At 46.3% G+C, this 22945-nt stretch overlaps 2 protein-coding genes across 2 annotated transcripts in view; both read left to right on the top strand.

Annotated features, from left to right (window-relative positions):
• The window catches only part of LOC137419067 (uncharacterized), a 246618-nt gene that overhangs the window by 190013 nt on the left and 33660 nt on the right, over window positions 1-22945 (top strand). The window lies entirely within an intron of this gene.
• The window catches only part of LOC137418015 (uncharacterized), a 53123-nt gene that overhangs the window by 14541 nt on the left and 15637 nt on the right, over window positions 1-22945 (top strand). The window contains exon 4 of the mRNA XM_078771127.1: window positions 12418-12850. Within this exon, the coding sequence (XP_078627253.1) occupies window positions 12418-12850 (433 nt within the window). The remainder of the gene's footprint in view (window positions 1-12417; window positions 12851-22945) is intronic.

Here is a 22945-nt window from a genome sequence, read left to right as displayed (position 1 = left end):
CAGCGCACTCTTTCCCCATGCACCTGTCCGTTACACACCTTTCTCGCGCATCCTCTTGCGCACACTCTCCCGTTACATCCTCTGTAACACTCACCACAGGCGTGCATTCTCCCTCACTCTTGACAGCGCACTCTTTCCCCATGCACCTGTCCGTTACACACCTTTCTCGTGCACACTCTCCCGTTACACCCTCTGTAACACTCACCACAGGTGTACACTCTCTCGTTACATCCTCTGTAACACTCACCACACCGCGCTTCCATGTGCCCCCTCGCACATGCGCTACGACCGACTCACTCTCGACAGCGCACTCACTCCTTGGCGCGCACTTTTTCCTCACACACCCCAGAGTCGGACATTCTCGCACACCTCTTCCTTCGCACACCAGACCTGTCGCACACTTCACCAACGGCCTCTCACGAACACCCGGGTCCACATCAACCCCCAAGCCGACTGAAGCTCCCCTCACATCATGTGCATTTTCTCGTATATCGCCACTCACCTTGGCACCTCGTCTCCTCACCTCCTTTGCCACCTGCAAACTCTTGATTTGGTTAGTGAGTACATCATTATGAGTTGAGCACCGACCTTGCACATATTCCATCACCTCCTCCTGGATTTCTCTTTTAGTTTCTGTCCGTCTCTTCTTAATTTCACTCACCTCTTCTTCCACTTCCTCTAATTTTTGCTTCACCTCTTTTATTTCCCGGTGCGTCTCCTCAAGTTCGTCCTCTAAGGCTACCTTGACCGTTTCTATGTGCGTCCTCACCTGCCGGTCCTTCGTCTCCATTACCTCTGTCACCTCGTCCAACCTCATTGTCAGTCCCTCACGTACCATCTGACATTGCCTCTGTGTCGCTATTAAGTCATTTTTAATTTCTCTTTGTGTCGCCTTTAACCCTCCTAGTACTGCAGTGTTCCTTTGAACCTGCTCCACTAACTCCGTTTGTCCCTCTGTCAGCTGTTCCACCTCCTCCGTCAGATCTTCTATTCCCCCCTGTAACCTCGCCGTATTATTCCTCACCTCTTTCTCTATACGCTTTTCGCCTCGCTTTACCTCCTCGCGTACCCCCGAGACCTCCTCACTTACACCTCGTCGTATCTCCTCCTTCATCTCCTCCCTCTCTTTTGTAGATGCTACCCTCATCCGTCCCAATTCATCCCTCTGAGCATCCAATTTACTTTCTAACCCGATTTTCACCTCCTCTATCTGGTTCCCCATCTGTCCGATTTCCCGGGCGGATTGCTCCCCTATTTCCCGCAATTTTTCTTCCATTCTATTTTCTAACCCCATTAACCCATTCTTTACCTCTTTTATCCCGTTGTCTAACCCCTCAAATTTAGCTTCTAGCCGTTCCCCCATTTCTCCCATTTTGCCCCCCATTTCGCCCCTCATTGCCCCCATTTGCTCACTCTGAGCCTCCATCCGGTTCCCCATTTCGCTCCCCAATCGCTCACTATCAGCCCTCATTACCCCCATTTGCTCACTCTGAGCCTCTATACTGTTTTTCAAACCTCCAATTTGGTCTCCCATTTGTCCCATAAGGGCCCTCATTTGCAGGAAAAAAAGGTTCGAATCCACCAGCAGCGCTGCTACGGTCGCGGGCGCCGTGGCCATGTGCGAGGCGCCATTTTGCGCGCCCGTAACCTCATGCGCGAGAGCGCCATTTTGCGCGTCTGATACTCCCTCAACCACATTCTCCATATACTTTTCCCCTAGGTCCTGGGTCGATTCCACCCCGTCTATCTCTAGCTCACCCACCGGCATCCGATCGCCTTGACCAGCCATGGCGCGATTTCAAAATTCGGGTTTTTTCTTTACAACACAAAACAATTTTCCAGCTGCTTGTAATTTTGAGCGCGTTAAGCGTGCTTCGGGCCTCGTTTCCCACTCCTTGACACCAATTGTTACGGACGCGGTTAAAGATGTTATTTACCGAGCGGTTGGTATTACCGCGACCGAACAGTTATTCCCCGACTAATACCCGATTTGCCCCAAACTTTGGCCGGATCGCGCCACCGCTATTCAATCGGGAAAACTCTAAAGCGACCGAATACAAAGGGGAAAAGGAATTAAGACGAGGAGACGTACAGAAGAGTAATTGGATTTATTATTTACACATATAATCAAGAAGAAAGTAGTCACGTTTATTTCCAGACGAGATTAGATACACAGTGCAACGCTAGCTTACCTACAGTCTTAATTAACCCAGGGACAGAACAAACACGGACAGACTTACGCGGGGAATGATGATAGGGATGGCAGGTGATGGATGGCTTGCGGGATAGGGAGGTCCAACTGGTCCTGCAGCTGATCGACTCGTGGGCAGCCGCCGCTCCTTCACGGCCCTGCTCCAAACTGCCGTCCAGGCCTCACGCTGCTGTGGCTGCAGTTTCGGTGGCTCCAGCTGCAGCAAATGCAGTTTCAGTGGCTCGAGCTGCAGCAAGTGCAGTTTCGGTGGCTCGAGCTGCAGTGAGTGCAGTTTCGGTGGCTCGAGCTGCAGTTCAACCCTGGACTTCTTTCGCAGGTTCTCTGTCGTCAAAGCTCATCTCCCTGGTCTCTCTGTAAAGGCTCATCTCTCTTCTGCCCCTTGGGAAACGCCCTGCCGTGGGTTATATAGGCCCCACCCCTCAACCTTCGCGAACCTCCTCGATGTTTCTTTCCACACCCTCTCCAAGTCCAACCCCTTGTTCGTGGTTGGTTGAGTGGGGCTGACTCACTCCTCCCCTCTATGACGAGGTGGGGACCCGCCTTTCTTCCCCAACCCTGCCTCGTGGTCAATGGCGGCAATTGGAGCGGAGGTAGTTTCCAATCGACGAAAAGGGGGAATGGAGGTTTTGGGAATGGGATTGAAGGGAATCTATCTCTTTCACTTGGTGCAATGGAGTACTTCTATTAATGGGAGACACAGCCTTACCCTAAAATACAGAATAAGATATAACTATCGAACAGGGGTATTCTATGATTGGCTGACGTGTATGCTTGTGGACTAATTATGGGACGCCCTTTTGACCTTTACACAGCTCCGGAGGCAGGAGGCGCAGACTCAAGCAATATTCATCACCAATTTACCACAATACAACACAATCAAAAAAATACAGTCCTCATATCCGCAACAATATATATATATATTGTATTATACCTGTGTAAATACATTTACTTTCATTTACTGCAGAGTTTTCTTAATTTATAAGTCCATTTTGTTAACTGGGTAGTCCATTTTGCTAAGTCAGAACTCCATTTTGCTAAATGGGAAGTCCATTTTTGTTTGTTTGACAACTACACATTTCATTTGACTTATAAAAAATAACAAAACCACATTTCTAATTTGTTTTAGTTTATTCCAACTCGGACATTAACATAAATTACATAGTACAATGGAGTACTTAATTAACATTACATTTTATTCATTCCTCACCTGTTTTAGATCAGTATTTTAACATTTAATTTTACTACTGATTCACCATCCATTTCGGATGTTATTGAGGTTGGTTTAATATGCATGTAGGCATATGATTTAATTATGTAGGTTTAATATGCATGAAAAGTGTAGGCTATGGGGAAGTTATTGGTTATTTTGAGGTCCATTTCGCTCCATTTTGGATTTTGAGTCCATTTCGGATGATTTTGAAGGTCCATTTCGCTCCATTTCGGATTTTGAGTCCATTTCGGATGATTTTGAAGGTCCATTTCGCTCCATTTCGGATTTTGAGTCCATTTCGGATGATTTTGAAGGTCCATTTCGCTCCATTTCGGATTTTGAGTCCATTTCGGATTTTAGTGAGACCGGATACAAAACGTTACCTGTTTATCCTGTTGGAGGTTTGTGCGATACCGAGTGTCGTTCTACTTCATTACCTGTGAAACTAATCCTGGTATTGGCTTCATGGTTAATGTGGCTGCTTTAAGATGTTAGGGTCACGCCGTTAAAGTAACACCAGGTGGGTTGACTCAGGTTGTCGTCCTTTTGAAGTCGGAAAAATGAGTGCCAGGCTTCCGGAAACGGGGCACTGCATCAGTGGCGCGCGAAACTGGAAGTGGGTTGTTTCTGAAGGAAACAGGTCTTACGTCACGTGACATAAATCGGTCCGCAATGAGTGTCTGAGTGTGTGTAATGTCTGAGTGTAATGAGTGTCATACGTCTGAGTGTATGCGCTTGCGGTTCAAAAAGGCACCCAACAACAAGAACAACAACGCGGTCCTCATAGAGCTGCTCCTCGCAGCTAAAAACTGCATTTTGTTCATCATACAAGACTTTATTCAAGACTATATAAAGATTTGAAAAAGAAATAAGAAAAAAATTATTTAAACCAAATGGCACTTGAACCCACAATCCCCAACTTGGAAGTCTGATGCCTCATCCATTCGGCCAATAAAGAGGCGCCATTCGAATTCTCCACCACATATTTCCATAGAAGATGTTACCAAAAAGGCCGGCTTGCATGTGAAATCCCCATTTCCAAACACATCACAATAATAACTCGATCACAGTTCATTTCCAACCTCATGACCACACAAAAACACAATACCTTTACACAAGAAGAAGTTAATGTATTTTATTTGCAAGATGTAGGGTGCACTGCCCCCTTTATATCAACTTTTCCAGAGCATTCCTTGCTTCCTCCTAAGAACACAAGGGTAGTCCAGCATGCACACAAACATTTTTGAATGTCCCTTATTTTCAGTTTGGCATTTTCTACAAGCTATGGAATGTCCCTTCTTTTCTATATTTTGCCACAAGGCCCATACCTTATAAAGGGGCCTTTTCTATGCCCCTGGCATTTTCCCCAAGAATGCCCCTTCTTGTAACATGCATTAGAAATGAGGCAGTTATGATGGGATATGATATATGTTTAAGATAATGAAGGGTATAGACAAAATAAGTGCAGAATAATTATTCAGCAGAGATAGTGACAGGACCAGGGGCCGTAGCCGAGTAAAGAAAACAAGCATTCTGAGTATTGCGCTGCAATACATGTCCCCTACCAAAGTTCAAAGTGCCATAAATTTGTCAAAAATGATCGAATATGCAAATTTATGCATGGTTGATCCTGGTTTTCAAACTTGATCTGAGGTATTCTGAGACACGTGTGTCATGCCTCGCCTCGTTGATAAGCCCGCAAGGTCGCTCCGTGGAGTGGCCTGCACGTATTGCACTGTGTGAATTATATAAATTATTACCAACTCACGGTCTGAGGTACTAGCGATTCAAGAGATATCCATTTTTTAAATATTTTCGTTTAATTAATGATATCTGCCAAACCACGTGCCCTATCACAAATTCCAAAAGGGCATTTTAGTAGACTGACATGCTGAACAAATTTGTGATGTTTCCCCTCGATTGGATCAAAAATGAGGGAGGGGCTCGGTTTGAAAGGTTCATGCTTAAAAACGTCATAACCCTGAAACCATCAGTAATTTATTATATTTTTCGGTTCACGATCAATGATCGATGTGTATATATATGTTGCTCGGCTTGGCTCCGCCCATCCGGAAAGCGCGTGCTGTGTCGCGCTGTTGACGTTCACAAGACGAGGCTGAGGACGCGCAGTGCGGCTTGAGGAGAACTCCAGAATAAACAAGAGATATCCGTTAAAAAAAAATATTTTCGTTTAATTAACGATATCTGCCAAACCACATGCCATATCGCAAATTCCAAAAGGACATTTTAGTGCTGAACAGATCTGTGAAGTTTCCCCTCGATTGGATCAAAAATGAGGGAGGAGCTCGGTTTTAAAGGTTTTTTTTTTTTTTTTTTTTTTTTTTTTTTGTATACAATATCGAGGCTCGTGAAAGAGCGAACATTAATCACACAGAAAGACAAACCGACACATAAAACATATAACATCGGGAGCGGTAGACAAGATGGGGAGAGAGGGGGAAGGACACAAACACAACATTTGAGAGCAGGGACCGAGAGACATGGAGACATCGAGAGATCTGAGAGAGGGTGAGGGCTTTGGGGGGGGGGGGGCATGGGAAGGGGGCGGTGGGAGAGGTATAAAACATATGGACACTGCCAGGACTTCCAGGAAAGAAGTTGGAATTTCAAACAAGGTGGATCTGGGGTGAATTAGCGGGGGTAGAAAAGATCAAGGTTTTGGATGGGGGAAGATAAGAGATGGTGGTGAACAGCTGTTTTAAAGACCTGGAGGGAGGAGTGGGATTGAAGGGAGTGAGGGAGTTTGTTCCAGAGGCGGGAGAAAAGAGGAATGAAAGAGTGAAGGTGAGCAGAGAGCCGAGATTTCGGCAGTTTAACCATCAGAGGGTTGCTGGCAGATCTTGTGCGACCTGTAGGAATATTTGGGGGACAGAGCACAGAGAGAGCTGGGGGTGCAAGGCCGGAGAGGAGTCGGTAGAAGACAGAAAGACCACCTACCTGCCTGCAGTGAGTGAGTGAAAGGCCCTCAGAGATAGCTTCATCGCGGGAGATTCCAATAATTCTGAAAGCTTTGGTTTCAACAGCGTGAAGCCGAGCTAGGTGTGAGGCAGGAGCACCGGCCCATAGGGGAGAACAGTATTCCATTGAGCTGCGGATGAAAGCCTTGTATGTGGTGAGGAGCTCAGGTGTGCCGAGGAAGGACTTCGCACGACGGAGGATGCCCAGTCGGCGACTGGCTTTGGAGGCCAGCTTGGAAATGTGGTTTTCCCAAGAAAGATCATGGCAGATAGTGAGACCCAAAATCTTGAGCGACAGAACTTCTTGGAGAGGATTGTTGAGAAAGTAGATGGGAGGGTTGTCCAGTCGATCTTTTCGGAGAGACATAGTAAGAGTGTGAGATTTGTCAGGATTGAAAGACATGTTCCACTTGTTTGACCAGTCTGTGATTTTGTCCAGGTCTTCAGAGAGTGAGGAGGCAGCAGACTGCCGATCTGAGGGAAGAGGAATGGAGCGGCAGAGAGTGGAGTCATCAGCAAAGAGATAGAGAGGATTTTCGAGAGAGTCAGAGAGATCATTGATGAAGACCAGAAAAAGCACGGGGCCCAGAACACTGCCTTGGGGAACTCCAGCCTGAACAGGAAGAGGAGATGAGAGAAACCCATTCAGGGCCACACGTTGACGACGACTAGAGAGGAAGTCCGCCAGCCATGCGTGGAGATTTCCATGGATACCAAAGGAGGAGAGTTTGGTGAGCAGAGCGGGGTGCCAGACCGTGTCGAAGGCACGTGATATGTCGAGGGAGACAGCTCTAATTTCCTGTTTGGCATTGAGGACCTCCATCCATTGTTGAGACAGCAGAAGCAGCATGTCCAGAGTAGAGTGACCTGGTCTGAAACCAAATTGATGATCAGAGATCAAGCCATTGGAGAAGAGGAAAGATTTCATATCCGAAGCAATGATGGATTCCATGACTTTGCTGATAATTGGGAGAAGGCTGATTGGTCTGTAGTTGCTAGGATCTGTTTTTGCACCTTTTTTGTGCAAAGCGGTGATGTTGGCTGATTTCCAAGCAGATGGCAGTTGACCTTGAGCAAAAGAGAGGGTGAAGAGAACAGAGAGAGGGTGAGATAGAGCAGCAGAGCAGGATTTTAGGACCCGTGGGCTGATGCCGTCGGGTCCAGTTGCAGAATCAGAGTCGAGGGTTGACAGAAACTTTTCCACCTTGTCAGGAGGAAAGGACACGGAGTCCAGGAGCAGCAGGGTACGACTGGGTATGGTGGGTACAGAGAGGGATGGGTTTGGGACACAAGATTTAGAGGCAAACACAGAGTTGAGGCATTCAGCTTTTTCACGTGCGGAGTCTGCTGTGTAGCCGTTTGAGGTAAGGGAGGGGATGGAGGGGGAACAAACACCAGAAACGGATTTGACCAGACGCCACCAGGATTTGGAAGAGGGAGACAGATAAGAGAGTTCGGTCTTGAGAACGGAGAGATATTGTTTCCTGGCTCTCCTGAGGGTGGACACACACTTGTTTCGGGCTTTGTGAAAGGAAATGAGATTTCCTTCCGTTGGATTTGCTTTCCAGGAGACGAAGGCAAGTTGTTTCTGGGCAACAGCCTCACCACAAGATTCCATGTACCATGGACGGGAGGAAGGGTATGACAACTGAAGACGAGATGGGATAAATCTGTGCATGAGAGAGAGCAATTTACTTTGGAAGAATTCCCAGGATGAGTTGATGTCAGAGGTGGTAGAGATGGGAGACCAGTCCAGATGATTGATGGCTGCTTGAAGACCGTGCCAGTTGGCCTGAGTGAAATGCCAGACTCGTCGACGCTGAGCAGGCTCCCTGAGGATGGTCAGAGAGATGTCCACTTTAACAAGGACATGATCAGATGATCCGATCGGAGCAGAAGAAGAGCAGCAGACATTTTCAGGGAAGTTAGTCATAACCAAGTCCAGAAGAGAAGATGTTCCGTTGACTGAGATCCGGGTCGGGAAATTGACAGATTGTGTCAGTCCCAGTGAGTCGCAGAAGTCCTTTGCTGAGGAGCCATGGCTGGTGAGAGAGGTACCCACACCCAGCCAACTGGCATGATGACAGTTGAAATCACCACATATGAGGAAGAGAGAGTTGGGATGAGTAGATAGAAGTTGGTCCATATCATCAGACAGCGAGATGTAGATGGAGTCATCACTGTTTGGTGGACGGTAAAACACACATATGAACAAGAGGTGGGAGCGAAGGGGAAGCCGTAGCCAGAGGTATTCCTGGGGGTGAGGTGGAGAGAGTGCAGTGCAGGGCGAGTGAGGAAGAGAGTTTTTGATAAAGATAGCAACCCCGCCTCCAGGACGAGGCTCAGGTCTATCATACCGGAGGAGGGAGTAGCCCGGGAGAGATACTATGGAATCAGAGACATCATAAAGGAGGAAAGTTTCTGTTAAGCAGATCACGTCTGGTTTGACAGAAGCAACCTGTATGGAGAGATCAGTTAAGTTTGAACGAAGGCCCCGGATGTTTGAGGTCCATACCGTTAAGAAGAGGAAGGGGGAGCATCAGATACAGAACAGGGGGGAGGAGGGGTAGGGTAAGATGTGGAAGAGGTGGAAGAGGTAGGGAGAGCTGTTGAAGGTGTGTCAGAGATTTCAGAATAGCTCGGAGAAAGGGAAGGATGGGGCGGACAAAAGGTTTGATGGTGATTGGGTGAGCCACAATGAGGTGTTATTTGAGGAGGGGGAAGAGCGAGGCAGAAGGTTGGGGGAGATGGAGGTGAGAGTTTGAAGGGGGAAGAAGCGGGGAGGACGCTTTGAGGAGGGGGAGTGAGAGGGGGGAAATTGAGAAGCAATGAGGGTGGGGAGATTTGAAGGGGAGGGGTGAGGGGGGAGTTTGGGAGGGAAGGGACAAGGGGAGGGATTTGAAAGGGATGGGATATGGGGGAGATTTGGAGGGGAGGGGTGAGGCAGGAGTCTAGGAGGGGAGGGGCGAGGGGGCGTCTTGGCGGGGAGGGGTGAGGGGGTAGTTTAGGAGGGAGGGGGCAAGGGGGGAGATTTGAAAGGGATGGGTGATGGGGAAGATTTGGAGGGGAGGGGTGATGGGGAAGATTTGGAGGGGAGGGGTTATGGGGAAGATTGGATTTTTGAAAGTGTACGATTTATGGGAAACGAACATTTATTGCAAAATGAGTTTCTTGTGACCTTCGAGTTAAAAATACGTTTTAGGACGCTGGATGGAGGATGGAGTGCAGGAGAGTTTAGGGAATGTAGAAAAAAGGCACTATAGGAGATGGATATTTTTTTTGGGATGAATTGATTTGGTGAGCAAGTCGAAAGCAGCCTTTTAAAGAAGAAGAAGAAAAAGGTGTTATAAAATATGACGGAATACATAACTTGAGGGGAAAGTGTAAACATTGAAGGTTAATGAGTGAAAACTATCTGGGGAAATGGGGGAGAAACACGTGGTCGAAGAACGAACGAACGAATAAGAAGAAATAAACGAATGAGAACAGAGAAGGAAATGTTTTTTTTTTTTTTTTTTTTTGAGTTGAAATTTACACAAGGAAGTAGGCTATGGGTGAAAAGACTGGGAATACAGAGAACGAAAGTTATTGGATCACAAACGATGGACCACTGAGAGAAAAACAAAGCCTCAAGGTTGTACAGTGCACACTGTACAAGGCCTCAAGACACGACACAAATTAACACGATTTTCAATACAGGTATGAAAGATTTGCACCGAAAAATCTTCGTCGGGACACAATATACGTACAACACCATAAATAAATACCGTTTTAACGAAAATACAAATGGGAACAATCACTTAACTTCGATTTCAAATCGTTCGCGACGCGGCAAAGGCCTTGCTCGCGACACGGCAAACAGACGATCAATTTATGAAAGATAAACACCGAGAAACAACCAAAGTTGCACACAATAACTTCACACAACGAAGGATAAATACAGTTTCGACAAAATACAATTGTGAACAGACTTAACTTCGAAAAACGTGGAGACCGTGTGGAGCTTCGAGAATCGCTGCCGCCGTCTCCAAGATCTCGCGAGATCTCGATTTAAAGGTTCATGCTTAAAAACGTCATAACTCTGAAACCATGTGATTGATGCATGACGCCATGCTCGCTGACTTTTTTGTTCGTCTTGGGTGTGCGATTCTGCCTGCAAAGTTTGGCCTCGATCTGTTCAGCTGTTGCAGAGAAAAAGGGGTTTTCGTGTTTTCACGAAAAACAATATGGCGACCGAACCACGTGACCTGTAAGACGTCATAATTACCATTAAAATATTCTACAGACCGAGTCCATCATATGGTGAAACTTTTATCTCAATCGGTCCTATTATTGCAGAGAAATTGGTTTTTAAAGGAAATGAAAACTTAAAATGGCACTGAGTTAAGGATCATCAGAATTATCAGAATTCCCAAAGTTCAAAGTGACATAACCTTGTTAAAAATTATCCAAACGTCGTGAAGTTCGAACTTGACCTGTAACTTATCATGAGGAAACCATGTGCCAAGTTTGAAATCATTAGCGTTAAGAGTTTAGAAAAAAAGTCCGGAAAACTGTTCTTTGCGTGACGGACTGACGGACTGACGGACTGACGGACTGACAGACGGATGGACGGCGTGCAAACCTATCGTCCCCTCCGGTGTACACCGGTAGGGGACTAATAAGAGTTAATACAGTCGTAAGGTAATAGTCAGGCAGCTCAGAAAATGGAGGTCTATGTTCTGGACAAAAGCGCTAAATTTTCCCCACATGCTGCCCATAGCTTTAGCTTTCCATTTTTGGTAGGAACCACTTCCTCCGAATACATTATTTTTTTGCAGTATTTTCAGTGACTATGGCACATTAACAGTATTCCGTTTTATCTTTTTTTTCAAGTTTTATGTTCAGTTTATTTTTTGTGTTAATAAAAATCGTCTGTTGCTTTTCTAAATGGTATAGTTGTATTCCTTGTCCCAGAAAATGTATGTTTAGACACCAAGGTTGTGATCCTAAGTGGCTTAGAAGCAGAGATATTGGAAGATATAGGTTTTTACATGGCGGCTGTCATGAAAATCCAAGATGGCTACCATAATGTATTTGGAGGAAGTGGTTCCCTTCAAAAATGGAAAGCTAAGGTAATAGGTAGCATGTGGGAAAAAATTGGCGCTTTTGTCCGGAACGTCCATATCCATCTCAAATCCGGTCCTAAGCTACCTGACTATTAGGCTCTTTCACTCAGAGAGTAGTTAATGCATGTTATTGTCTCCGAGAAAGGCAGTGACAACAAAACCAATAGATAAGTTTAAATTATGATTAGATAGGTACCTGGAAGCATTAGAGATAGAAGAGTATCGGGATATTGGCAAGACGTTTGTGACTTGAGTCGGGATTGGGTGATTGTGTGCTTCTGAGTGAAGTGAAGTGTCGTGTCTGTGGGAGGTCTCGTCAAGGGGTGGTGTGTGGTTGATGTTGTGTGTTTGTCATCCAAGAACAGCCATCGCCCAAACCTACCCCTTCCCACACCAAACCTGTCCCCCCCCCCCCCCCCCCCCCCACCACCACCCACCTCTGAAAAAATAACACAAAAGATTGCTTTTCTCTTTTTTATTTATTTAAACAATTAAAATAACTGTATTTCCCCATTTGTATTTGAAGCGCTTGGGATATCCCTGGTTGTGCCACATCATCTCGTCCACATTTCTCCCCTCATTCCCCAAATGAAATTGCATCGATTTGGAAGATAATCTTGGTCTGGTGTTGATGTGGCGCAGCATAATGGGCCAAATGGTCTCTTCTAGTTTACTCTGGGTTTATTTTTGTCTCTGTGTATAAAAACTCACATTCATTAGATGCTGATTGATAAGAAAACTTACAAAATGGGACACAGTGATGAACAAACTGGATGCAAAAGCCCGCATTTATTGGATAATAACTGATTGGATTGTCAACGGAAATAACTCACAAAAATTCCAAACAGAGGAAAGAAAATAACATGTATAACTTTTCTGTGATTAACATACGCATTGTATCCTTGGCAGGTCATCCGTGAAATGGAGAGCTTCTTGGAATGGCTGAAGTCCCAAGGCTTGAGAGCAGAAACAGCCCAAGCAGTGATCGATAAGCTTGGAATTGAGAATCAGAAGGTTATTCGAGCTTGTACTGAGTCGGATGCATTGCGGACCGAGATCCTCTGTCTCTCCAAAGAGAAATTACAATTTGCGATGTATGCTGACTTCTGCAAATTTATGAATTCTTTTTCGAAGCCGCAAGATATCCAGATTGCGGTTTCTTCTCTTTTGGGAAGCATTTTCGTCAACTTGGAGAATGTTATACAGCAACTTTCCAGTTTCTGTGAAAAGATTTTCGGATCCCCAAATGTGCACCGGGACAACGTTTCTGTTTTCTCTGGAATCGGGTTCAGTGATGTCTGCAGCCTCCGCCCTCAGCATGAAGCATCAAGACCCATGTCTGGTATGTGACTTTTTTAATACAACATCGCATGTCAACAAATATCTTGATCTTCTACCATTGTTTTTTGTGTTCTTTTAACTTGTTTAATCTATATTGGTACAGTTTTGTATTGTCTCGTATGCACGGGTTTTTGATGTGGGATACAAGGTAACGATATACGTACTTTTTAGCTCAACTGGAACATATTTCCGGGGAGCTTATGGGATTGCGCGTCGACAGTCCGTCTGAAAACTTGCAACCTCTTCTCCAAAACTGTTGATGGGATTGTAACCAAACTTGGCTAAGATTATATTTTCTGTGTTGGAACTCAAGTTTGTTCACGGCATTAAAAAAATGGAGGTCTCAGGGAGTCTACCGGGGGTCAAAGAGGGTCCAGGTTTGACCCAACGCAGCCCCCCAAATTAGAACTACACAAATGATTTCGATGAAACTTGATCACAACCTTCATCACCCTTGATGTACCAAAGTTTGTTCACGCCCTGAAGTGCTTACTTCAACTATTGATAAAGTCAACCTCTTTGCTGTGCATTTTGCTGCAAACTCCACACTTGAAGACCACAGACAAACATTGCCTGTTTGTCCTTCCCGTATTTATACCAGGCTTTCCACAATCATCAGCACACCCAGGAAAGTTGCTAAGATTATTCAAAGGCCTGACATTTGAAAATCTACTGCACCAGATAGAATCCCTACAATGGCTTTGAAGATGTGTTCACTTGAACTATCTTCTGTTCTCTCAAAACTCCATTGCTTGTGCATGTCAAAGTTTGTGTTTCCACTTAGCTGGAAGCAGGCTTCTGTCATCCCTGTCTTTAAAGGCTACAGTGAGTAATCAGATCCTTCTAACTATCGGCCTGTTAACCTTCTACCCGTTATGACCAAAGTCTTTGAGTCCTTGATAGAATAACTTATGACTCATCTGGAAACCCACAACCTCCTAACTGATGTTCAGTATGGCTTTAGACAGTCAAGGTCTGCTGGTGATGTTCTATCCCGAATCACTGAACAAGTGAATGGAGCTTTGGATCATTGTGCAGAAACCAGGGCTGTTGCTCTCGACATCTCAAAGGCTAAAATAATCTGGCATTTCTTGAAAATTGCTTAATACAATCACGGACTTCCTTCTAAATCGTCAAATACTGTGGTACATGAGGGACAAATATCCTTTCCGGGATACGAATGTGAGTCCTCAGGGGACTGTCTGTCTGTGTTGGGTCCAATATTGTTCATGTTATATATCAATGATCTGCCTGATTGTATTCTTTCTCAATTAAGCATTAACGCAGATAACTCAACACTATATACTTAATGTAAAAAACATTATAGGAGAAGCGCAGGCCCCGAGGCAGTGACTCCCACCCCCTCGCTGAGACTTCCTCTCGATGCCCCTACCTGTGACCATGCAAGTACCACTCTCAATCAGGACCTAGAGAGTGTGATGAACTGGGGAAAGGACTGGCTTGTTGCTCTCAACCAAAAATGACCCACTTGTCTGTTTGTTTCTCGTTCAAGATCACCTTGTTTTCCGACCCTGTCTATGGATTCTTCACCTTTGCAGGAAACTCCCTGTTATCTGTCAGAGTGAATTGGATATCAGCTCAAACCTCACCTGGGAAAAGTACATCTCTGGTAGAAGTAAAAGCACATCACAGCACGTTGGCAGCTTATTTCGTGCTCGGCAATACCTTTCTCAAACTGCTATTCTCCATCTATACAAGGCCACTGTACGTCCTGTCATGGAGTATCATTGTCAGATTTGGGCTGGTGCTCTGGCCTGTCACCTTTCTCTTCTTGACAGAATCCAGCAGCGTGCTGCCATTCTGGTGTGACCGGAGTTGGCATCATCCATGGAACCTCTCTCAATCTGCCGCTTTGTTGCTGCAGATATTTCCACGGAGGGTGCTCTGAGGGTCTATCAGGTTGTTCCACCCGAGCATTCTTTCAGTCACCCAACACGTCTTTTTTCCCATCCATACACTATATCTGTCCCAAGGAGTAAGACGATAAGGTATTCTTCTTTTTATTTTTCCCCACAAGGCATTACTCTGGAACAGCTTACCTGCATCCTGCTTTCCCCTCGATCTCAAGCTTCTTCGATTCAAGAGGATTGTGAATAGACGTCGAATATCTATACTTTCCTTTGTGTAGGCCCCACCTTGAGTAACCTGAAAGTCTTTGTCGCAGGTGATATGTCATAAAAAATATTGTTATGAATTTGGGTAGTGATATATACAGCAGAATAGATTTGAGTAGGTACCATGCTTCATGTGTCGTGGTAAGGAAAACTACCTTGTAATAAGTTCATGTATAGGCGTTTGTCGGGTTAAGATGTATACTTGTGAATCTACCAGGAGATCCGTGTGTTAAGTAGAGTAGGGATTAATGAGTAGAGCCCTTGTATGTCTCACCTGGTTAGACAAACCTTTGTCCCTTTTGGCACTGCAGCCACATAGACACTTGGTTAGGATCCCTTAGTACAACATTAATAATGCCCTTCCCCCCTGACAGGACTTAGGAAGAAATCGGGCCAGGACACCACCGATAATGGCCGCCACCATTTACACCTCCGAGAGGCCTATCCACCAACCTCGCATAGCATGTGCTATGACCACGGAAAAGGGGACGGGAGTGAGAGTGGCGCAGTGGGCATGCCCCTGGGCGAGCCGGCGAGTCGGTGGAGGCTCTGATTGGTTGGGAGTGTGCCAATGCTGACGTCACCGGCCGGAGATATTAATGGAGGGTCGGACACCATTTCAGAGAGTTCCATTCCTGAGTCGAGAAGAGAGGAGAGATCTGATCCCGAGTTGAGAGACGAGGTGCACACAAGTTGCAGTTCAGATCGGAGATCCTGAGACGAGTTCAGAGCCCGAGTGGAGCTTGCTGTCCTTCTTTGGGCCTCATGTGCGAACGGAGTGGGCGTTGGCTCAGGCCTTTGCGTTGCCGTGGTGCTTGGAGGCGGTCGGAGAAGGCCTGGTGGTGGCCGAGCAGGGCCGTGTTGCAAGAAGAAGACGACAAAGACAGTTAAGCCGAGCTCTGCATATACATTTTACATGATGTGTTATTTTCTTTAATTCAGATCCCCTCGTCTTGTATTCGATATCTGTGTGTGTGTGGGATCCCAAATTAGGCATTAGATTACCGGCGCGTGCTTTTCCTGTCCTTGCTTTTCCCAATAAACCCTTATATTATTTTCTGTACATATTCCTGAACGCAGTTTTCCGGGTGGTTGGTTTTCACAGTTCAGGCTGCAGTGCTCTCGTCGTTCCCCTTCATCCTGCGCGCTTGGGGCTTTTGATTTTGGAATCCGCCATTGAGTTTTCACCTCGGGAGTTAAAGCCTTCGTGATCGCCATCTGCAACTGGTGTTAATCGGAGTTGCGTGACAATAAATATGGATGTGCATTGAGAGTACGTACCCCAATGGGCACCGCCAAACCATTTGGCACCAAAAGGAAACACGTTTGTGAAAGGGCGAGAACCCTGCTTCCGGAACAATTGATGTCAGGAGTGAGAATCGAATCTGGGACGCTATCGGCGGTGCCCCAAAAATTGTAAGGAGCGTAGGGTGAAATTGTACTTCAAAGAATTATACACCTACGTCAAGTCAAGGTGACCAGGACCTGGTGGTCTAACTTGAGGAGGAAATGGAGGATCTAATCTCCCAGGAAGCTGCATATCAATGTAACATTGTGGGAGAGGGACCAGGAGGGGCTGCAGTAGAGGTGCCAATAGTGATCAGGATCCAACCCTCTCCTCCTCTCTCTAACCTCCCCCCCACTCCCCCTCTAACCAGCCAGTGGAAAAGGCAGCGCTAATGGCATGGAATAGTGGGTCGCCGTTGCCATCACAGTCCGGCAGCGACCAGGTGATGTTGTTGATTAGTCAACTAATGGCACAGATGAAGATGAAAATGGAAGAGGGACAAGGTGGCTGGCATAAGGCATGATATGCATGTGGAGCATTCAGAGGTAAAGACTGATATGAAGGCTATGGGAATGAGATAGCCGCAACGCTCGAGGCAGTATGGGGAAAGGTGAGTCATACCAACATAATCATAAGGCTTTAAACAAACAAACAAATACCTATTTTGGGTGGGAACCCACCCCCCCCCCCCCCACTCCATCCCCCAAACCCGTGTACCACCTCAGACCTACATTTTTCGAATGCCTTGAACAAACATTGGTACAACACGGATGATGAAGGTTGTGGGGAAGTTTCATCTAAATAGTTTGTGTAGTTTCAGAGGAAAAGGGAAATTCCTATTTTGGGGGGTCAAACCTGTATCCACTTTGACCCTGATAAACCCCTTAATACCCAGATTTGTTTTTAATGCCGTGAACAAACTTCAGTCACAACATAACAAATATAATTTGTGCTATGTTTTGTCACAATCCGTTCAGCGGTTTCGGAGAAGAAGTTGCAAGTGTTTACGGACTAAAGGACGGATGATGCGCCATCGCATAAGCTCCCATGAACTTCGTTCCAGGTGAGCTAAAATGAAATGGAATGGATAAAGGCAAAGACGTGGAGGTCACGTCTTTTCGAAGCTGTTCCATGCGCTCACGCTTTCGAAGCTAAGTAATCTTTCACAATTGTGTTTTTGTCGAGACTGTATCTATCTTTCGGTGTGTGTACCTATAGCGTATCTTTAGGAAAATTTTCGGTGCTAATTTTTCATACATGTATACACAATCGTCGGTTAATGCGTATCGAGTATTCTGAGGCCTAGTACTCATAGGCTTAGGCTACCGTACCGTCTCCGACCTTGTGGTTTTGTTTTTCTCTCAGTGGTTCGTCGAATGCGCTGCAATTATTTTCGTTCTCTGTTTCGTCCCAGTCGTTCACCCCATACCTCCTTGTTTAATATCTCTACTCAAAAAAAAAAAAACCCCAAAAAATATTTCCTTCTCAGGTCTTATTCGTTTATTTGTTGTTCTTACTTGTTTGTTCGTTCTTCGTTCACGTTGTTCGCGATCACGTGATCACGTGGTTAGAAATGTATAATCTCTCCCCTGAACAACTATTTTCTCTCATATATTATAACACTTTTTTCTTCTTCTCATACAAAAGGATGCTTTCGTCTTGCTCATCAAATCTATTCATTCCAAAAAAAAAAAATAATAATACCATCTCTTGCAGTTCCTCTTTTCTACATTCCCTAAACTCTCCAGAACTCCACCCCTCCTTCAGCTTCCTCAAACATATTTTTGACTCGAAGGACTCAAACTCATTTTGCAAAAAATGTTCGTTTCCCATGAATCGTACACTTTTCAAAATCCAATCTCACCCCTCCCCTCCAAATCTTCCCCATCCCCCCTTCCCTCCAAAACTTCCCCATCACCCCTCCCCTCCAAATCCTCCCCATCACCCATCCCTTTCAAATCTCCCCCCTTGCCCCTTCCCTCCCCTCCCTCCTAAACTCCCCCCACACCCCTCCCCTCCGAGACTCTCCCTCGCTCCTTCCCTCCTAGACTCCCCTCTCACCACTCCTCCTCAAAGCATCCTCCCTGCTTCTTCCCCCTTCCAACTTTCACCTTCATCTCCCCCAACCTTCTGCCTCGCTCTTCCCCCTCCTCAAATAACACCTCACTGTGCCTCACCCAATCTCCATCAAACCTTTTGTCTGACCCATTCTTCCCTTTCTCCAAGCTATTCTGAAATCTCTGAAATCTCTGACACACCTTCAACAGCTCTCCCTACCTCTTCCTCCTCTTCCACATCTTACCCTACCCCTCCCCCCCCTGTTCTGTACCCGATGCTCCCCCTTCCTCTTCATTAACGGTATGGACCTCAAACATCCGGGGCCTTCGCTCAAACTTGACATCTCTCCATACAGGTTGTTTCTGACAAACCAGATGTGATCTGCTTAACATAAACTTTCCTCCTTCATGATGTCTCTGATGCCTTGGTATCTCTCCCAGATTACTCCCTCCTCCGGTATGATAGACCTGAACCTCGTCCTGGAGGTGGGGTTGCTATCTTTATAAAAAACACTCTTCCTCACTCTCCCTGCACTGCACTCTCTCCCCCTCACCCCCAGGAATACCTTTGGCTACGGCTTCCCCTTCGCTCCCACCTTTTGTTCATATGTGTGTTGGACCGTCCACCAAACAGTGATGACTCCATCTACATCTCGCTGTCTGATAATATGGACCAACTTCCATCTACCCATCCCAACTCTCTCTTCCTCATATGTGGTGATTTCAATTGTCACCATGCCAGTTGGCTGGGTGTGGGTACCTCTCTCACCAGCTATGGCTCTTCAGCAAAGGACTTCTGCGACCCACTGGGACTGACACAATCTGTCAATTTCCCGACCCGGATCTCAGTCAATGGAGCATCTTCTCTTCTGGACTTGGTTATGACTAACTTCCCTGAAAATGTCTGCTGCTCTTCTTCTGCTCCAATCGGCTCATCTGATCATGTGCTTGTCAAAGTGGACATCTCTCTGACCATTCTCAGAGAGCCTCCTCAGCGTCGACAAGTCTGGCATTTCACTCAGGCCAACTGGCACGGTCTTCAAGCAGCCATCAATCATCTGGACTGGTCTCCCATCTCTACCGCCTCTGACATCAACTCATCCTGGGAATTCTTTCAAAGTAAATTGCTCTCTCTCATGCACAGATTTTTCCCATCTCGTCTTCAGTTGTCATACCCTTCCTCCCGTCCATGGTACATGGAATCTTGTGGTGAGGCTGTTGCCCTGAAACAACTTGCTTTCGTCTCCTGGAAAGCAAATCCAACGGAAGGAAATCTCATTTCCTTTCACAAAGCCCGAAACAAGTGTGTGTCCACCCTCAGGAGAGCCAGGAAACAATATCTCACCGTTCTCAAGACCGAACTCTCTTATCTGTCTCCCTCTTCCAAATCCTGGTGGCGTCTGGTCAAATCTGTTTCTGGTGTTTGTTCCCCCTCCATCCCTTCCCTCACCTCAAATGGCTTAACGGCTGACTCCGTACGTGAAAAAGCTGAATGCCTCAACTCTGTGTTTGCCTCTAAATGTTGTGTCCCAAACCCATCCCTCTCTGTACCCACCGTACCCAGTCGTACCCAACTGCTCCTGGACTCTGTGTCCTTTCCTCCTGACAAGGTGGAAAAGTTTCTGTCAACCCTCGACTCTGATTCTGGAACTGGTCCTGACGGCATCAGCCCACGGGTCCTAAAATCATGTTCTTCCACTCTTTCACTCCCTCTTTCTGTTCTCTTCACCCTCTCTTTTGCTCAAGGTCATCTGCCATCTGCTTGGAAATCAGCCAACATCACCGCTTTGCACAAAAAGGTGCAAAAACAGATCCTAGCAACTACAGACCAATCAGCCTTCTCCCAATTATCAGCAAAGTCATGGAATCCATCATTGCTTCAGATATGAAATCTTTCCTCTTCTCCAATGGCTTGATCTCTGATCATCAATTTGGTTTCAGACCTGGTCACTCTACTCTGGACATGCTGCTTCTGCTTTCTCAACAATGGATGGAGGTCCTCAATGCCAAACAGGAAATTAGAGCTGTCTCCCTTGACATTTCACATGCCTTCTATACGGTCTGGCACCATGCTCTGCTCACCAAACCCTCCTCCTTTGGTATCCATGGAAATCTCCACGCATGGCTGGCGGACTTCCTCTCTGGTCGTAGTCAACGTGTGGCCCTGAATGGGTTTCTCTCATCTCCTCTTCCTGTTCAGGCTGGAGTTCCCCAAGGTAGTGTTCTGGGCCCTGTGCTTTTTCTGGTCTTCATCAATGATCTCTCTGACTCTCTTGAAAATCCTCTCTATCTCTTTGCTGACGACTCTACTCTCTGTTGCTCCATTCCTCATCCCTCAGATCGGCAGTCTGCAGCCTCCTCACTCTCTGCAGACCTGGACAAAATCACAGACTGGGCAAACAAATGGAATATGTCTTTCAATCCTGATAAATCTCACACTCTTACGATGTCTCTCCGAAAAGACCAAATGGACAACCCTCCAATCCACTTTCTGAATAATCCTCTCCAAGAAGTTCTGTCACTCAAGCTTTTGGGTCTCACTATTTGCCATGATCTTTCCTGGGAAAACCACATTTCAAATCTGGCCTCCAAAGCCAGTCGCCGACTGGGCATCCTCCGTCGTGTGAAGTCCTTCCTTGGCACACCTGAGCTCCTCACCACATACAAGGCTTTCATCCGCAGCTCTATGGAATACTGCTCTCCCCTCTGGTCTGGTACTCCTGCCTCACACCTAGCTCATCTTCACGCTGTTGAAACCAAAGCGTTCAGAATCATTGGAATCTCCCGCGATGAAGCTAACTCCAAGGGCCTTTCACTCACCGCAAGCAGGTTGGTGGTCTTTCCGTCTTCTACCGACTCCTCTCTGGCCTTGCCCCCCCCAGCTCTCTCTGGGCTCTGTCCCCCAAATATTCCTACAGGTCGCACAAGATCTGCCTGCAACCCTCTTATGGTTAAACTGCCAAAATCAAGACTTTCTGCTCACCTTCACTCCTTCATTCCTCTTTTCTCCCGCCTCTGGAACAAACTCTCTCACTCTTTTCAATCCCACTCCACCCTCCAGGTCTTTAAAACAGCTGTTCACCACCATTTATTTTCCTCCCCCATCCAAAACCTTGATCTTTTCTACCCCCGCTAATTTCGGTCCCCTTGTGTTTTATACCTCTCCCCCCACCTCCCCCTTCCCACGCCTCCTCCCCCCAAGCCCTCTCCCTCCCACACTTCTCCCTGCTCTCAAATGTTGTGGTTGTGTGCTTCCCCTTCTCTCCCCATCTTGTCTTCCGCTCCCTCTTTTTGTATATTTTGTTTGTCTGATTGATTTGTTTGTGAAATAAATGTTAGCTCTTCCACGAGCCTCGATTCAGTATACAAAAAAAAAGAAAAAAAAAAAAGAAAAAAAAAAGAATGATTAGAGACAAGCGAGAGGGCAAAGAATGTTAAGGATGAGATCATGAAATGTGTAAAAACAATGTGTAAAGATCGGGATAACGCATGGCAGTTGCAGGTGGAGAGGATATGACAGATCAAAGCGAACCACGACGAGGTGAAACTGTGTAAGCTGGAGCGAATGCATGATGTGAAAGGTGGTCTAACTGCAGGTGCGTAAGGTGGTGCGTGCTGAGCTTGGGTGGAATAAATAAATAAAAATTTTATTTTTATTTTTATACAGAATCAATGCTCCTGTAAGAGCTTCATACAGGTTGCGTCTGACAAACCAGATGTGATCTGCTTAACAAAGTTTCTTCCTTCATGATGTCTCTGATTCCTTAGTATCTCTCCCGGGTTACTCCCTCCTCCGGTATGATAGACCTGAGCCTCGTCCTGGAGGTGGGGTTGCTATCTTTATCAAAAACTCTCTTTCTCACTCGCCCTGCACTGCCCTCTCTCCACCTCACCCCCAAGAATACCTGTGGCTACGGCTTCCCCTTCGCTCCCACCTCTTGTTTATATGTGTGTTGCTCCGTCCACCAAACAGTGAGGACTCCATCTGCATCTCGCTGTCTGATAATATGGACCAACTTCTATCTACTCATCTCAACTCTCTCTTCCTCATATGTGGTGATTTCAATTGTCACCATGCCAGTTGGCTGGGTGTGGCTACCTCTCTCACCAGCCATAGCCACTCAGCGACGGACTTCTGCGACTCACTGGGACTGACACAATCTGTCAATTTCCTGACCCGGATCTCAGTCAATAGAGCATCTTCTCTTCTGGACTTGGTTATGACTAACTTCCCTGAAAATGTCTGCTGCTCTTCTTCTGCTCCAATCGGCTCATCTGATCATGTGCTTGTTAAAGTGGACAGCTCTTACCATTCTAAGGGAGCCTCCTCAGCGTCGACGAGTCTGGCATTTCACTCAGGCCAACTGGCACGGTCATCAAGCAGCCATCAATCATCTGGCCTGATCTCCCATCTCTACCGCCTCTGACATCAACTCATCCTGGGTATTCTTCCTAAGTAAATTGCTCTGTCTCATGCACAGATTTATCCCATCTCGTCTTCAGTTGTCATACCCTTCCTCCCATCCATGGTACACGGATTATTGTGGTGAGGCTGTTGCCCAGAAACAACTTGCCTTCGTCTCCTGGAAAGCAAATCCAACGGAAGGAAATCTCAT

This window comes from Myxine glutinosa, chromosome 1 (genome assembly GCF_964187855.1).
Source record: "Myxine glutinosa chromosome 1, kmMyxGlut1.1, whole genome shotgun sequence".
Classification (NCBI taxonomy): Eukaryota; Metazoa; Chordata; class Myxini; order Myxiniformes; family Myxinidae; genus Myxine; species Myxine glutinosa.
Note: the sequence above shows the minus strand (reverse complement) of the source record. Positions and strands in the feature narration are given on the sequence as shown.